Source organism: Hirundo rustica, chromosome 3, assembly GCF_015227805.2.
Source record: "Hirundo rustica isolate bHirRus1 chromosome 3, bHirRus1.pri.v3, whole genome shotgun sequence".
NCBI lineage: Eukaryota > Metazoa > Chordata > Aves > Passeriformes > Hirundinidae > Hirundo > Hirundo rustica.
This window is the reverse complement of record NC_053452.1, coordinates 114,117,646-114,135,735: the sequence shown is the minus strand read 5'-3', so window position 1 is coordinate 114,135,735 and position 18,090 is coordinate 114,117,646. Positions and strand designations below refer to the sequence as shown.

The 18,090-nt window shown below is 49.0% G+C and overlaps 1 protein-coding gene across 1 annotated transcript in view; it reads left to right on the top strand.

The window, feature by feature from the left end:
- The first annotated feature begins 14,365 nt into the window (after window positions 1-14,365).
- The window catches only part of BLK (BLK proto-oncogene, Src family tyrosine kinase), a 35,439-nt gene continuing 31,714 nt past the window's right edge, over window positions 14,366-18,090 (top strand). Inside the window, exon 1 of the mRNA XM_040059892.2 lies at window positions 14,366-14,445. Coding sequence (XP_039915826.1) covers window positions 14,366-14,445 — 80 coding nt within the window. The remainder of the gene's footprint in view (window positions 14,446-18,090) is intronic.

The window sequence follows — 18,090 nt, the reverse complement described above, 5'->3', positions numbered from 1 at the left end:
AAAACTGTCTGAAAGACCTACAGGAGCTCTCAGCAGCAAAAAGGAATCCCAGAAACCCAAGATGGATCAGGTTGGAAGGGATGGCAGTGGGTCAACTGGTGCCACCTCCCTGCTCCAGCAGGGCCATCCCAGAGCTCAGGGCACAGGATTGTGTCCAGATAATTCTGGAATATCCTCAGTCAGGAGACTCCACTCCCTCTCCGGGCAATCTGTTCAGTGCTTGGTCACTGCACAGGAAAGTTATTCCTCATGTTCAGGTGGAACTTCCTGGGCATCAGTTCCTGCCCATTCCTGCTATCCTATTGCTGGGTCTCACAGAGCAGAGTCTGGTCTATCAAGCACGTGGATGTTCCACATTTTCAGCAAAATCTCATCCAAATCAAAACTGGGCCTGTGCCCATGAACCAAAGAGCACCAGGGAACAGACAGGGACACGGTGAAACAGCCCTTGGCCTGGTTTTGGTGTGAGATGAGCAATCCCAGGACATGGCTCGGGAATGACCAAGGCTGGGGCCCCTTCCTGATGAACAAGCTGGATTCAGCCGCGCAGATTTGACAGCCCGGAGCATTGCAGGGCAGGGACGTGGCCAGACAGGGTCAGTCGGCCTCAGAGCCAGAGCCCAGGTCTAGCAGGATGAGTTCACAGCAGAGGTGCTGCTCCCAAGGCTGGATGTCTGTCTGTCTGTCTGTCTGTCTGTCTGTCTCCCCACAGGAACAGACCACACACTGTCACTCGCTCCCTCTTCTGTAAATGTTTATTTTGAATTCGGTTGCGTAATGGATTTCAAATGAGCTGCCATAAGATAGCAGTGAAAGGCTGCAGCCACGTCCCTCTGAAGCCAGCCCACAGGGTTTGAATGTTTTTTGGCCTGGGTTTATCTTGGATAAATTGTCTTCATACAAAAAAATACAAACTGGTGGGGAGCAGCTGAAGAACAGTGGTGCTCCCACTGGTGATGCTCTAACATCAGCCACCTGCAGTGGACCCCTGAAATCAGGTGTGCTCAGTCAAAATAAACCTGTGCAACACCAGCACTGTCCACACCTATGGCTCGGTATTTTTTTCTTTTCCTCAGACACAAGGAATCATTTCTGTTGCCCACAGAACTCCAGAGACTGCCAGTTCCAACAGCATCCCTGGGCACAGGACCTTTTCCAGAGGACTGCTGAATTCTTGGGAACGCCCGGATCCAAGCCTGAGTTTTTGCTGGGATGAGATTTTGCAAAGCCCAAGCTGGAAATTGCTTGCTGTAGTGGTAGTTTGTAAAATCATGAGAGGGTTTGTGTTGGAAGGGATCTTAAAGATCATCCAGTTCCATTCCCTGCCATGGGCAGGGACACCTTCCACTATCCCAGGCTGACCCAACCTGGCCTTGGACATTTCCAGGAATGGGGCAGATGGACATCCTTGGGATCCCCTGTGCTGATCTGAACACCACAAACTCTGTAAGGTGCCTTAGAGCCCCCTAAATCTTACCTGGCTGTTCTGAGCTGCCTCTTACCACCCAAAATAGGCAGAAATTACCATTATTTTATCACTACAGCAGCAGCTCAGCTCAGTTTGGATTTGAACCTTCTGCTTCTTGTCCTTTCTGCTGGATTTGGGTGATTTCTCCGTGCAGGTATCCTGCTAACAAAGCATGGAGGAGCTGGATCTCCTGGCAGGGTTATGTGGCCATTCTATGGGACCAGTGCTGGAATCTTGCAGGAGCATCAATAGTTTCTTCTCATCTGGTCCCCAAATAAACACTTTTCCCCTAAAGCAAAGTCCTTCTAAAGAAAAATTCCTGAAGTACCTGAAGGGAACATACAGGAAAGCTGGGACAAGAACATGGAGTGACAGGACAAAGGGGAAATTTCACTCAAATTGAAAGAGCATGTCTTTAGATGAGATATTAGGAGGAATTTCTTCTGTGTGAGGGTGGTGAGGCCCTGGCACAGGGCGTCCAGAGAAGCTGTGGCTGCCCCCAGATCCCTGGAAGTGTCCAAGGCCAGGCTGGACAGGGCTTGGAGCACCCTGGGATAGTGGGAGGTGTCCCTGTCCATGGAGGGGGTGGCACAGGATGATCCTTAAGGTCTTTTCCAACCCAAACCATTCTGTGACCCTATGGTTCCCTGGGGCTCAGCCTTCCGAGGATGGGAAGAGGAGGCTGCGATGATCCCAACCATCGTTATCCCATCCCAGCCAGGAGCAGCCTCCATGCCCTCCGCAGGGACTTGCACCAGGGGTCCTCTGGCATGGCTGGAGGATCCCCTGGGAGCAAATCAACCTGGAAACGTGGCAGAAGCACCTCCAGAGGGCAGCAGGTCTCCAGGTGACACTGTCCCTGGTGTCCCCAGGGGCTGCAGAGGTCAGTTGTGGTCGCCTGGCTGCTCCTCTCCATGGATCACTGAGGGACCTGGCGCTGGCCTGTTCCGATCTTCACAGAATCCTTGAATGGTTTGGGTTGGAAGGGACCTTAAAGGTCATCTAATTCCAGTCCCTTGCCATGGGCAGCGACACCTTCCACTAGATCAGCTTCCTTCTGTGGGGTGTCTGCTTTATTTTCTCCATGGGTTTCTCCTTGGTGAGTCAAACATCAAAGACCAAACAAACGAGAATTGTGCCTGAAATCCTACCAGTCATGGGGGGAATTCTCACCCCAATTTTTTTTTTTTCAAAGGTAAAAGTAGATCCATTTGGTGATTCCATAACCAACTTTGGAAGGTTGTGTACTGAGTTAGTGAACTATTCTTCCCTCAGCTCAAAAAATTCCCAGGACCTGAAGAACTGGAAATCATTTCCAAATAAAAATCAGACCCTTTCCAAAGATTTTGACTGATTTGTAATGGCTTTCCTTTGATAAAGCTACTAACCCAATTCATTGCAGCAATCCATGAAAGTAAAAAGCATTTAAAATCTCAGGACTGATAGATGCTTTTTCCACCTCTCTTCTTTGCTGAAAATAAGGGATTTCGGTTCCACTTTCACTCAAAATATTTGTTGTAAATTAACTCCAGAAGTGCTAGTGAATAAAAATTCCTGCTCCAGTGTTACCTGTCCACCCAGTAAGGCTCCATCACCAAATCCCACAGGACTGGAGGGGTCTTTAAAAATGCTGTGATTGCCCTGAACTAATTTCCTAGGCTTTGTGAGGAAAGGAAAGGTGAGAAAAGCTCATCTCAGACTCTGGCTTTAAGTTGGGGTGAATGAAGGGTGGAGTCCAAGCTGCAGCTTCCCTTGTCACCCCAGAATCACTTCCTGCTCACTCCTCCAGCAAGAGCTGGGTGGAATTCCCTGGATTTGTAACTGATTTTCAGGGAACACTGTTCTACTCCATCTTGATGAGCTGAATCTGGGCAATCTCCTCAATCCAGGACAAAAAAATGAAAGACCAATAATTGGATTTTTGTAATTTTTTTCTTTCACTCCAGCTGTTAGATTTTTTTTTTTTTTTTTTTTTTTTCTAAACCCAACAGAGTCTTTTGGGGACATTAAAATGCAAACAGCACTTGAAATGTGTTTGCTTGTTAGATTCTTCTGTTTTGCTTTTTGTTCAGACTGATGAATGAGCCGTAAAATCAAATGTTTACAACACTCCCGATGTCCACTATTCCGGAGAGATTCATGCTTTGGAATTTGCCTCCAGACAACTTCCCCTGCAGAAATCCATCAGAAGAAGGGTGTTAGCTCAGCCAGCGGTGATCCTTGAAACTGCGGGAACAAGAGTGAAGATACAGCCTTCTCTTAAATAATATTTTCACCCCTCATCTCAAAAAAAAGCTGATAAACATCCCATTGCTCAGCGAGTCTCTGACAGGATCCCTGTTGTCTTGCTTAATGAGGCTCTGGCTGGTTTTCCTTCTCCTTGTCTCAATGTGCAGCAGCTTTATCCAGAATCCAGCAGGATCGGGAGGTGAAACTCATCAACTTCCCGGCCTTCAGAGGAGTTGGTGGGTCTGGAACCCAAGGGTGAGGGTGAAAATGAGGAAGATGGAGCTTCACAGCATTGCACGGTAAAAACAGGAAGGACAATGAGCTTCTGGAGTGATTCCAGAGGAGGCCACGGAGATGCTTCAAAGATTGGAGCCCCTCTGCTCTGGAGCCAGGCTGGGAGAGATGGGGGTGCTCATCTGGAGAAGGTTCCAGGGAGAGCTCAGAGCCCCTTCCAGAGCCTAAAGGGGCTCCAGGAGAGCTGGAGAGGGACTTGGGACAAGGGATGGAGGGACAGGACACAGGGAATGGCTTCAGACTGACAGAAGGCAGGGATAGATGGGATATTGGGATGGAATTGTTCCCTGTGAGGATGGTGAGACCCTGGCACAGGGTGCCCAGAGAAGCTGTGGCTGCCCCTGGATCCCTGGAAGTGTCCAAGGCCAGGTTGGATGGGGCTTGGAGCTACCTGGGATAGTGGGAGGTGTCCCTGCCCATGGCAAGGAATGGAATAAGACAAACTTTATTTTCCTGTCCCACCCAAAGCACTCTGTGATTCTCTGGTGCCCAAAGAGCCTTTGGAATGGAAGGCCCCGAAATCCCCCAGCGCAGTGAGATTTGAGCCAGGCCTCTCCCACAGCAACTCCAGATGGGCGCTGGGTGCTCAGCACCGTCAGAGCTTTGTGCAGCACCACAAGCAGTTAACTGCACGAAACAGAGGGAAGGCAGAGCTCACGAAATCTCACACACAAGTGATAAAGAGATACCAGGATGTGCTGCCAGCTCTCTCCTGTGCTCTTCCCCCCATGCCCTAAATGGCATCAGCTGTCTTGTTCTTGTTGAAGAAAGGAGGAAGAACATGACCGGTCTCTTTAGGTGAGGTCTGAAGCGGAAACAGAACCTCAAATGGAAAGTGAGTGAAGTTACAGCCCGGTAACCCAGCTGATTACAAAAAAAGAAACTTCTCAGACTCGAACCTGACTGGTGATAAGCTCTTTGAAAGTCAAGTGCACGCAAATAAATAACCCCACCCCTTCTACTGGCCCAGACTGCTCTGAGCTGTGAATGGGCCAATTTAGACAACTCCAGACCCAAGTTTCTCCTCCCATTTTCAGACCAGCCTTATACCCTGAGGCTCCAGGGGACGACTTTCAGCTCACCCCAGCCTGAATAAGGGCAATTCGGGGCCCTGTTTGCAGCAGGACCGGACTTCTAACAGCCTGAGGAGCCTTTGTGGGTTCTTCTAAGGTAGACCCCGTTCTAATATTAGTAGTGTGTGAGAAGTGTGGTCACATTGCTGGGCCTTCACTGCTATAAGTGTAACAAACCAGCTCCATCTGTCATTCAGTTGTTGGCAACAGGAAACCACCAACAGCAGCTCAACACACACACGACGACAAGAAGAATTAGGGTTTTCTCTTTCCGTGTGCTCCAAGGATTGGAACTCATCAAAAGGAGCTGATGGTCCCAAGCTGATGATCTGGAAGGGGTTTTTCAGCTCTGGTGGACAGCTAAGATTGAACGGGATATGATTTAATCTGAACACAGGGCTCTCAAGGTAAGTGCAAATGGTTTTCCAGCAGTTTTCCCTCCTTCCTGCTGCCTGTGTGTTGTCTGGAGCTCCGCTGGGCATATTCCCGTAGGGTATTTAAGGATTTGGCCCATCTATGGACCAATGATTATTGGAGCCTTTAGGGTGGGATGTCCAATGAGCCGAACTGGTGCTGTGGATAGGGGGTGTGTCTGTCTTTCCTTCTGGCAGCTTCCCAGTGCTGGAATTGGGAGCGCTCTGAGGTGGGATTGTTGCTCCAAGTCGGACGCTCACCCAGTGGGTTTTTCTCTCAGGCAGAGGCCAACCTTTTTTCTCCTAAAAATAGTGAAAGTAGATGATACCCGGGAGTGAATGGGTTTCATCCAACTGAATTTCTTGGAAATGAGAGTGACAGGAGAAAGTGAAATCAGGGCCCCAGTTCTGAAGCTGAGGGGAGGTGGAAGTTTGGGTGCTCAGCCTTTGGGCTCTGCAGAGAGTGCGGGGAAGGGCTGAATCTTTAATTCCCCGTTTCTAGAGATGCACATTTGGGCTTTTGGGGAGTATTTGCTTTCTTCCACCCCGCAGGTGGTTTAAATGGTCTCACTGGATGCAATATTTTGTTTTTACCAGCTCCTCCACTGAAGCTGGTAAAACCACTGCAAAGTTAGTGCTGGTTGTAGACAAAGCTTCTGGCAAAGCTGGAAATCTCCAACAGAGCTGCAGGAAGAGTGGACTTGCTTCTTCTACCCTGGTCACTTCCCAGGATCTGCACTAAGGCTATAACTTTCAGTCCTGATTAAAATTTAGGTCAGGCTCAAAATTCCAGAGCTCAGAATTCCAAGTTGAAGCATGGCTATTTCAGGAAATCCGTGCTTGCTGTGGCACTTTTGGGAGGGAATAGCATGTGCTGGGTTGTGGGGTATTTGCATCTCAGACCTCCTCAGGTGTTTCCTCGGGGCTTTGTGGCTGATTATGCCCCACTGAATGCTCTTCAAAGCTCTTTAGTTACCTCACTCATGATTTGGGGCTGTTTCTTGCCTCTCATGATGGGCTGCTCTGATATTTAATAGATTATGGATCTTTAACAGCACGAAACCAGGACACTGCCAGCAGTGAGGGTTCCTGCTGCATGCAGAGCACACGGTCCCGGCTCGGGTACGTGCTGGAGATGGAGAAGGCAGATGGAAATGAGGAATTAAAAAGGACAGCTGCAGGGCAGCCCAGGCACCCTCATTAATATGCTCGGTCAGCCATTCTGTCAAGGTTTAGGTCATTTTTATCAGAAGATTTGAGGGCTGCAGAGCTTGTGATTTCTTGTTCATATTCCACTTTCTTCTCCCAGACCTTCTGCAGCATTTTCATTATATTGGTACCCAAAAGTCGGTGAAAAAACCCTTCTGGCCCATTCTTGTTTTGTTCTGCCAATACAGGGCTATTGCTGCCCCGTGAGGATTGCAAAGTGAAAACCTGAATTTTCTGGTGGAGGAGGAAAGGCCCAAGGCATATTTAAGTGAAAATTTTGCAATGATGCTGTTGATTACTCTTCATCTTCTTTTCCAATGAATTCCCATGTTTGGTTTAATCAGCATGGGGTGTTCTGGGATGCTGTAATACCCCGGGCTCCCAGTTCCTCTTAACTAAACCCACAATATCCCAGGATGGGCATCCCATTCCCTCATAATATGGGCTGTGTGTCCCTATTGAACACTGCTATCAGCTCCCTTATTTCTGCTCTGTGAAGAAATAAAATTCTTCCTGACTGACCTTTCAACCTTTAATTCTCTGTGGCGCCTTGATGGGCACATCGGCATCTGAAAAGGTCTTGAGGATATTTTCAGAAAGAGCCAGGTTTTTTTGTCGTCTCAAGCAGGTGTGGAAAGGGGGGATTCACATGGATGGGTTTCATGGGGATCACAGGGATGTGCTGAGCATTGCAGGAGCTCCTGAGCAGAGTGTTACTTCATCGTTATTTGCCGTCCTTCCTTCCCCTCATTCTTTCCATTCCATCTGTGTAAAAAAAGGAGTTTCCTCACTGCTCCTCCACGGTTCACGAGCCTCTGGAGGCAACCAAGCGTTGCCTCCATGTGGGTGAGTTCCCTTGTAGCCAACCATTTCCTGCAGGGGTTCTATCACGGACAAAAAATCTTTCAGGACACCTGGGGCTAAATCCTACTGGAATCCTCGCCAGCCCCAAAGATTCCGTCCATGTCTTAATTCCGTGTGGTGCAAGTCAGCTTTTTTCACTCGGCTGACATCGCATTGCAAGATCAGAAGTAGCTGGGTGGTTAAAAAAGGATGAAATTCCCCCTTGCAGAGGTCTTGGCAAAAAATTACAGCCCCAGGGTCCTGATGCTGCTTGTGGAAGGAGGAGTTGCACCACTGGACATCACTGGACAAATCAGGCTACGCAGGGTCACAGTTCCTGCTTAAAAATAAGTAGGAACGTAAACCAGAATTCAAATATTTCCTGCTGGACAAGACATTTGCTTCACATAGGTCAGCCTGTTTGCCATATCAGGTTTAAATTCATCACAATGTCTGGCCAAAAAATCTCCCCCACCACCAAAAAACAAGCTGAAACCACAGCAGTGCCTTGTTTAGAAGGAAAAAAAAATGGGGTTTGATTACAATTTTTTCCAAGAAAATGTTGCGACTGAGCAGGAGAACAATGTTCCCGTGGTTTTACGGAGCAATTTTGTCTTTGTTAATACTGGTCAGTTCTAATTTCAGAAATGTTGTGGCCTTGCCTATTCAAACTTCCAAACCCAGTGATAAATGCCTGAAGGAGAGGGACACGGTTGAGCAAAGGTGTGGGAAGTGTGAGCTGTGTGGAATTACTGCAAGGAATCATGTTGCTTCATCTGCTGGAGACGCAGCAAAGAGGGAGGGAATAAACTTGCTGTGCACCATGGAATCGTGGAGTGGTTTGTGTTGGAAGGGACCTTAAGGATTGGCTCATTCCAACTCCTTCTACGCCTTCTACTATCCCAGGATTTTCCAAGCCCTGTCCAACCTAGACTTGAACACTTCCAGGGGTAGGACACCCGCCATGGGCAGGACAGGCAGCCGTGAGCCTTTCAGTGAAGGAAATTAGTGGTGGTTGTTAAGAAGTAATTTTAAGGCTGTAGGAATTGGAGGCCTGGGATAGGCTGATAGGAAGCAGTGGGAATTTCCATCACTGAAAGCTTTGAAGTACAAGCTTGGGGGTCTCTGAGATTACTGCCCTTCATGGTGCCAGTTCTATGTTTCTGCCACCCTGTGAAATACACGTGGCTTCTGAACTGAAATGTGCTTTTCAAAATCATCCCCCTGCATTTCCTCCTCTCTATTTACTTGCTTACATACTTGTAAAAGAGTTTTCCAAATCTGACCCAATCTCACTGACGATTTCTGCTCCTCTGGAAGCCGTGGAATGTGTAACTGATCAAAAAAGCAGCGAGCAGCACCCCTGGGGTCCTGTGTGTCAGGCACGTAGGACACACAGCAGAAATAATAAACACATGGCTCACAAATGAATTCTTTGCTACTTAACGAGCAGAAAAGAATGAAAAACTACTCAGTGTCCAGGATGTCTGGTCTGCCTTGATGATGGCAGTCAGGGATGATTTTGGTGGACGAAGGTTGGGTGAAAAACTCTTTGTCCCTTGATAAAGGGACCTTACAGCCAAGAAGAAAAAGAGGTGCTTGGCTCCATGCCCAGGTCCCCATTGTCCCAATTTACTACAGGATGGTGTTTCCACATTCATGGAAGGTCCCTTTTCTCCAGGAGACCTGGGGTGGGAAAGAAAAACGGTGACAAAATGCCTGGTGCAGAGGAACTGCCGGACTTCTTTCACCCCAGACAGTTCCTTGCCCAGCACCTGAGCCATGGTTGTGTCCAGAGTTATGTGAATGACTTGGAACCATGAAATTCAGGGCAGAACATCTCAAAATGTGTCTATGGGAGGATGATGCTTGAGAAGTGGGCTTTGAATGAGGTTGTGGAAAAATCAAGGTGTCACCAGCAATGAGTGATTGAAAGGGGGAGAAGGGATGTCGTGCTAAGCACGCAGAGAAATTGATAGACCAGCTTTAAATTGACTTTTATCTCGACATTTTTTCCTGGCTGTCTCTTGCATATTGGGCCTTGACCATTTTAGAAGCAGAGGAAGAAAAGCACAGCTGCTTGAGGCATTAATGCAGCAAACGTGCACAATTATTATTCTTTTTTTCCAGTGAAAGGTGCCAATATTCGTGGTGTTTCTGTGACAGAACCTTTTGAAAGGTGGTGATTTCCCATGGAATGCTATTTTTCCCAAAAAATTTGTGGTGAAAAAGTTGGAAAAAGCATTCTAAAAGTCACTGGGTGGTCTGCCAAGGAATAATAACTGTGAGTGGAAGGGAATTGTGAATGTGGGACTGTACAAGACTGGTCCCTACCAGGTAAGAAAAATCCTGGTTGTTTTAGTGCAGTACTGCTAATGCCAGGCAGAGCATGGGCACTGGCAAAGCGAGGAACTTTAGGAAATAAGAATTATTCTGGCTCTGAAGCAATAAATTCAGTCCAGATCAAATGTGATGTAACCTGAGAGTGGATCAGCCCCTTCGGTGCCATAAATAATGACTTTCTGTAACAAACCTGGTTGTGAGGTTTGGCTTTGTTCTGCCACATTTCTGTCTCCTTTGAGCACCATAAGGATGTTCTGATATTATTTTAATTCTGAAACTCAAGCTAATCTTCCAATTTTGTATAAGGAATTAAAAAGTAACGGGTTCCTTATTTCTTTATGAGCATCAGAAAGGAAATAATATTGAGACAAGGTCTTGGCTGCTGTAAGTAGCCAGGAATCGTCATGTTGTGAGTGTGGGACAAGCCTGGCAGAGAGGACTGGTCTGGGTTGGAGTCACTTTCTCAGTCTAAAAAGGCTTTTCCTCACGGGATCCAGACAAAATCTCTTTGTGGCAATTACTAGCAGAATATCTCCCAGCTGCCATCAAGCAAAACCAGTCCCTGGAGATATCCCTGCAAAACTAATGGGATTTAATAATAAATAATGGTAGTGAAACAAGAGGGAGCCCATCTTCACCCAGTGCTTTGGGTGATCTGGTACCTGGTGCCTGAGTGTCATCCCAAACATAGGGATGGGATCAGGGAAAAACCTCTGTTTTCCTTCATAGCAGGGAAAAAGGGATAGCCTGTCTCTTGGAAAGTAGAGATCCAACAGAAGGGCTGGTGAAATCAGGATAGACTTTAAATAAATGTAATAAACATACATAAATATGATCCAGGAGCCACCACAGCTTCTTGGGACCACCAGCAGTTTGGATGCAGCCACAAAATATTTAAGAGTGGGAAAGGAGCACCAATATTGCCTGTTTTAGTAGCTGAAATGCTGCCTCAGCATTCAAAAAGTCCTCGGAGAGCTCCAGAAATGGACCCCCAAAATGGAGTCTGGTGGGTTGGTTGTAACACATCAGCGTCTTCCGAGAGCTGCAGGACACTGTCAGTAAGCTTTTGATCTGCTACAGGAGTGGGAACAGGGAGATTCTGGTGGCAAAGGAGACTACTCATTCCTAAAAGGGAAGAGAAGATCTTGGCCAGCCCATGAAAACAACATCGGGGGGGAAATGAGCTGCCCAGCTTTTGCAGCAGCAGGATGGGGAAGCAGTCCTGGGGGCCAGCTGGGAAAGCAAAAGTACCTTCATCCTTCTTGGAGGGTTTGGATCAAAGCTGGAGTCACCTCTGCAGCAGAAATCCCACCAGGAATGCCTTTGGCTCAGTGTGAAATGGATAAAATGCCACGGGATGGGCACTGCTGCAGAAGGAGGCCATACAGGGGGGTGGCTGCAGTGTCGTGCTGGTGGGCTGTGGGGTCACCTGGAGGGAAACTTTCCCAGGAATGGCTTCTCACTGCCAGAAGGCAGGGATGGATGGGATATTGGGAAGAAATTCTTCCCTGTGAGGGTGGGGAGGCTCTGGCACAGGGTGCCCAGAGAAGTTGTGGCTGCCCCTGGATCCCTGGAAGTGTCCAAGGCCAGGTTGGACAGGGCTTGGAGCAGCCTGGGATAGTGGAAGGTGTCCCTGCCCATGGGAGTGGGTGGCACTGGATGATCTTTAATGTCCTTTCCAACCCAAACTATTTTGTGATTCTGTAATTCCATGATTTCACACTCGTGTAGGGGTTTGCAAAGACACTGGAGAACATCTGGGGGCTGACGTATGAAAACAGGGTGGAAGCTGCCACCAGAAAGACCCTGCTTGGCTGGGTGAGATCAGAGCCTGTGCTTTCAGGCTGGGGGAACTGGGACAGATGGAGCCCATCTGGAGTGACTGGGAGCTGCAAATGAGAGACTTTCTCCCTTTTTAGTGCCCTTTTTCACAAGCTTTCTCAGGGTTCCTCCTCCAGCTGCTTTCAGAGGACATCCCTGGGCTGAGGAAGAAAGTTCTCTGGGCTTCTGGGCTCCAGAAACCCCATCTCATGGCCACAAGATCCCCAGGCTGGAGGAAACAGAGGAGGCCCAGCGATGAAGGGATGTGCCCCAGATGACACACAGGATACCTTAGATACCAGAAAGACCCCTCTGGGATGCAGTAGGCAAACCACACCACATCCAATCCTTTTTATTTTTAATTCTTGCTTTTGAGCGGCTTGAACTGCGGCCATCACTGGGGCAGCCTTGGCAGCAGGCGGCTGCATCTGCCGGGTTTCCCCGCTGTCAGCACTGAGACCGTGTCTCAAATCAGAAGCAGGTTTCTGTCCCGAGCTGCCATGCTGTCTCCTTGTTCCCAGGATGACTTGGCAGAGGCAGCTTCAGTGCTCAGCCTTTGCTGCACCTCATGGTAGCTCCTCCTTCCCACCTCAGCGGTGGATGACAGCAGCTTTCTAAAAGAGCAGCTTCCCTTTTCATAAGGATAGGAAGTGAAGCTCATTTAGCAAAGAGAGGTCGCCCACCAAATGGTGTTTGGTCCTAAAGCTCAAAGCACTCCCCCTAACCTGACATCGTCCTCTTCTTCCCAGCCCCAAACCTGAGCAGCTCCACCTCCACCCCCTGCCCTTAGCTGGAGGAGAATTGGAAAGGGAAAATGCAAATTGGCAAGGGGGGAAGTTTGGCAAATCTGCAAGGGCTTCCTCATTTCTGCGTCTCTAAGAGCAGGCGCACCTGGCTGAGGCCTGCTGGGCTGTCTGTCTGTCCTCATTGTCTTCAGCGTCACCCAGGCTTGGAGGGTGCCAGAGGATGGTGCCAGGCTCTTTTCAGTGGTGCCCAGCCACAGGATGAGCAGAAATGGACATAAAACAAACCACAAGAAGTTCCACCTCAGCCATGATGAAGAAATTCTTTATGTTGAGAGTGTCAGAGCACTGAAACAGCTGCCCAGGGAGGGCGTGGAGTTTCTTCTCTGGAGACATTCTAAACACACCTGGTCGTGTTGCTGTGTCACCTGTTAGAGGTGATCCTGGCTTAGCAAGAGGGTTGGACTGGGTGATCTCCAGAGGCCCCTTCCAATCCCAAACTCTTCTGGGATTGTGGGATTGTGGGATTGTGGGATTGTGGGATCCTGGGATTCTGGGATTCTGGGATTTAGAGATTCTGAGATTCTGTGCTAACCCTCCATGGTGTTGGACTCAGTGTCACCCCCAAGGACTTGCAGGCCTCTGTGTATGGCCCAGACAGCCTTGCAGCCCTCCACAGGGTTGTCTTCCTTTGTCAGGAGCACAGCTGCAGAGCCAAGGCTGCTTCCCATCCCACATTTCCCGAGCGGGCACCAGCTACGTGCACCCTGGAGCAGCCATCCCCACCTCAAGCATCATTGTGTCCTCAGCCACTCTCTTGTTGTCCTCGTGTCCTGCGGCTGGTAAAGGTCTTCTGCCATGACCTCAGCTCAGATCTGCCCCGTGAAGCTTTCCCTCCTGTAAAAAACATCACCAGTGTGGGGTGACCTTTAGCTTGTGCATCACACCCGGCAGATGCTGGCCCGTGTTTGTCCTGCTCGTGGGGGGCAGCTGAAGTGTAAACGATGTGAGATCATCCCAGCCTCCAGCTGGCTGACACCAAGCGTCCTTTTCCCTCCTGCTGCCACTTACGACGCAAAGATGACGTCGTGCAGTTACCCACAGAGGTGACCGTGGTGGTTTTTGGGGGCCTCGTGTTTGCGACAGCTTAAGAAAATACGCTGAAAACACCCCAGGAGGAGCCAGCTCGTTACACACCCGCCATGGGAAGCCTCTGTAGAAACAAATCCTGCTTCTTACACCAACCCTGCTTCTTATACAACATTTATCTCACAGGACAGAGTTTCAGCCTCTCAATTGAACATGCTGAGGCAAAGTGAGAAAGTCACTTCCTCAGAGCCACCCACAAGTCCCTGACCAGGTCTTAATTTGTTAGACCACGCTGCCATGGTTGAGTAGGTTCATAGAGGGATGGGTCTGGCTGGAATAAGATGTGTTTCATCAGTAAAAGGTCTTTTTTTAGTCGCAGAAAGGAAAGATCATTGCAAAGCCAGTTTGTTGGGTTGTTTCCTGAAATTTGGTGGTTTGCATAGTGGAAGCACAATCCATTCACAGTCATTTTCCCTGTTTTTAATGACAGCTGTTAATAGCCTGTGGCATTTGCTGGGGTTTGTGTCTCGATTCTCTTCGTGTTTCTTGCCTTCCTCATTGTTATTTTCATGGGCCAGGTTGTCTGGGAAGTGCAACTCCCACCCCCTCCCAGGTGATCATTTTTATAATCAAAATAGAGCAAGGAATCCTTAGGGGGGGAGAAGAGAGTCAGTTCTGGCACAAAGACCTGATTAAAAAAAGAAATCCCATTAAAAGCATTTGCAAAACCAGGCTGCTCCTGAGATCCGGGGGTGCAAAGCTGTTGGTCTCATGGATGGTGTGGATGTGGTGGAAGCCAGAGGCCTCTGAAAGAAAAATTTGGGAAGGGCCTTCAGCCCCATGGAGCATCTGTCATGGGTCCGACCAGTGGCTCGTGCGTCCTCGGATCGTGTCCCCAGGAGCAGCAGCGTGGGAAGCAGGCAAGTCGGGAACATCCCACCCCCATCCACGTTCCCCTGAGCGGGGGGAAAGCCCAGCAGGTTTTTCCTCTGTCTTCATCCACTTCATCCCTCCTTGTCCTACTTCCTCTCCCCACAATCTGCGGGTTAAGGAGATGATGGAGGCTCTTCCCAGCGCCTGCTGGATCCGGCACCGAGGGATGGTTTGCGGGGATGCTGTTCCCTCGGTCTGCTGCAAAGGGAGGGAAGGACAAAGAAGTGCCAGGTGTGCATATCCTGGCACTCCCATCCTCCCCATTCTCCCAGAGCCTGCAGGGGAAGAGAGGATTTACACGTGGGAAAGGCTGACAGGAGCTGGACACAGCTGTGATGGGTAGGGAAGTGCTCTGGCATCCCATTGCTATTCCTGGCATGCAGTTGGAGGTGTTCAGGTGAGGAATTGGAGATGTACAGTCTTCCCCATAGCCTTTTGCCTCAGCTGAGTGTGGTGGGAGGGAGCATCATTCCCTCTGAGACCCGACCCAAGGAACTGATTTCCTGAGCACCAGCCTGCCACCAGGTTAATTTCTCCTCTGGGTCCTATAAAATGCTGTCCTCTTCCTAGGAAAAGTCATCCTGTGGGATGCAGAGCCTCCAGGAAAGGCCTTTCCCAGTGCAGAAGTTTGGGTGGCCACATACAAAGGAGTGGAATCCATCCATCTCCTCATGTTCTCAGAGCTGGGAGGTCCAGGACGTCCCCACATCCCTACAGATTCCTGGAACGTGTCCACCAAGTGCTGTGGAATGGAGCATCAGGGATTCTGGCCAAGGGACCATGGCCTGTGCCCACTTCCATAGGGTTTGGATGTCAGGTAGGGGTGGCCCTGTAGAGATGATTTCTCCCTGCTGTGCCCCAACTCACCCAGAGCCCCTCCACGATTTGTCCCACACCAACAATGGGCAGAGAGGGGTTTGAGTTGGAATTCGGGTGGAAATTCCAGGCTCTGCAGGAAGTGCTGTTGGGCAGTGCAATTTTGTCACAAAACCTGTCCCACCTGAAGAACCCCAGAGTGGCTGGAAGCACCCAGAGGGATGTGCCTCTTTCTCCTGGACCCCTCCTCCTCCTCCTCCTTGCCCACTCCAGTGCAACCCACTGCCCCGAGTGCTGCAGAGACATTCCCAGCAGGCATCCCTCCTTGCTGCCTGGGCTGAGCTCATGAGGGAAGCATGAAGGGAGGTGGGATAAGCAGTCTGCCCTCCTGCTTTTCCCCTCTCCAGGACCCTGATCCCTGGCTCTATTTCCTGGCCCGCAGCCTCCTGCAGCCCAGCCGAGCATCCGTCGTCTTCCAGCGGGGTGCAAAGCTCAATGTAAGCAGCCATTTTTCCTCCAGACAGATGTTTTGATTAGGGAATGACAACTCTGGCAACAGGAGGCTGTTTTCTTCTTCTGGAATGAGCAAGAAGCTTTTATTATCTTCTTCTCTTTATTTTTTTTTTTTTTTTTTAATTCCCTGTCAAAAAAGCTTTCTGCATCTGCTTAAACTCAAGGTCCTGGAAGTCTGTGTGCTCCCACATCCCCCCAGCCTCACACAGCCTTCTCCCACAGACTGTCCCAGCTCTTCAGAAAGGCCTGGAACAGATGAATTTTCTGCTTGGTTCGCTTGCTTGGGCCAGGCTCACCTGCAAATCATGGCCAAAGAAAAATGGTAGATTTAGGGCAGATATAAAGTGTAATAGAAATGGAAGGCAGGCTTGGATTGTAGCAGGAGATCCTAAAACAAGCCAGTGGGCTTCAGTCTCTTTCCTGAAACGTGTACCCCTCACTTAGGGATAAATCACAGGACCACGAAGCTCCTGGATTTGCTGTCCACCTGCCCTGGGCTGCCAGGGTATATTTCCAAGACATTTCCAAGATATTTCCAGATATTATCTTTCCATATTTTTTCCATATTCCAGATATTATATATTTCCAGATATTTCCAAGAAAATTTAGCCACACTGGCTGTGCGCAAGACTTGGACCTGGACAGAGTCCAAGCCAGAGTCCAATCCCAGGGAGGGATCCCTGGAATGGGAAAGGAGCAGGATATGGCCAAGAGAAGGAGGCAGCTACAGCTGCTTTGGCGTTCTTCAGGTGTGAGAGGTCTTATGATGGATCAGCCCCAACATCAGCACCTCACCTCAGCGGGAGAGCCCGGCTGCTCCGGGGGGTTCTTCACCTTCCCTTCAAGCACCTTTGGCATGGACCAGAGTGTTTGACAGAGTCCTCATTGCGTAAATACAACCTGGTACCCATCAAAGATCAGGACTGGAATGGGATCTGAACACTGCCAGCAGGATATTCCCAGTTCTCCAGTGAGGATGCAACATAGGATCCCAACATCTGCTTCACTCCCCAGCAAGAACCACAGTGCTTCTTGCTCTGGGCTCTCCAGCTCTTCACTGGGGCTTCTGGCAGTGCTGGAATCATGGAATCACAGAATGTTTTGGTTTGGGTCAGAAGGGACCTTAAAGCCATGGGCAGGGACACCTTCCACTATCCCAGGTTGCTCCAAGACTCATCCACCCTGGTCTTGGACACTTCCAGGGATGGGGCAGCCAGACTTTGGCCGCCATGTCACAGGGGATGGCTGTAGCCTGCACCTTCTGCCTCTGAGAAAGACCTTGTTCATGGTTTCAGGGCTCTTTTTAGCACAGCACGTTGGTTCGGAGTTGTCTTCTTACCTCCTCTTAGCAACAAAGCCGCAAATTATTTAAAAATATAAACTAAAAAGGACTTGACCGAAACCCAGCAGAAGTAGAAAACAGTCACAGCAAAAGCTACTTCAATAGCAGCTCTTCCTTCTTATTTAAGGAGCTGATCCACCAAGATCTTCAGTAATTCTTCAGTTTTGTGTCTTGCAAAGCAATCCAAGGGTGCCAGGTGAGGAAATGTTCTGAAGAGCTATTTTATTGAGGGAGAAGAGAATTGAATGCATCTGTGATGTGCTGAGAACTGGAGGAAATTTTTTCTACTGAACCTTTTCACTCCTCGCTGATGCAAAAATGCAAATCCGGAATACTTAAATTATTGCATCTAAGTGAATTGATTTCAGCAGTTCTTTCAGGACAGGGGAGGACTTGCAAAGAGAAATTCAGCATTTAAAACCCTTCCTAATAGGCTAGATCTGCATTTTCAAAGTAATTCTTTTAGGGCTTTTGAACCCATTTCCTTTTAAAAATGTGTTCTTTAAAAAGGAGACATTTTTAAGTTTTAAAATGAATTAAAATATCTGATCTTGGTGAACGGTTAAAACATTTTATTGCACCCACCGCAGAATCTGAATGGAAAGGGGGCTCATTTTGTGATTTCAGTAGGCTTAGGGGGTTTTTTGGAGCTGCCCTCAGAGTGAAACCCTATTGGCTTGCCTGGGTATTAACCTCTTTTTCCATGGCAGTTTCATGGGGTTGAGGCAAATGGTGAGCCAAGACTTCTGCTTTTCTGCTCGTTTTGGTCTTGTTTCCTTTCCTGTACCCGCCCATGCAATCCCAAGGCTGCCTGTCAGTGTCCTCCACATCCCTTTTGCAGAAAGTGCTGGATTCTTGTCAGAAATTACTTGAGATCTCTTTGGCCCTGGTAGAGGAAAGCAGCCAACAGCAGTAGGTGGTGCAGGGCTGCTCACTGTAAAAATGAGGTGGGCAAAGCTTT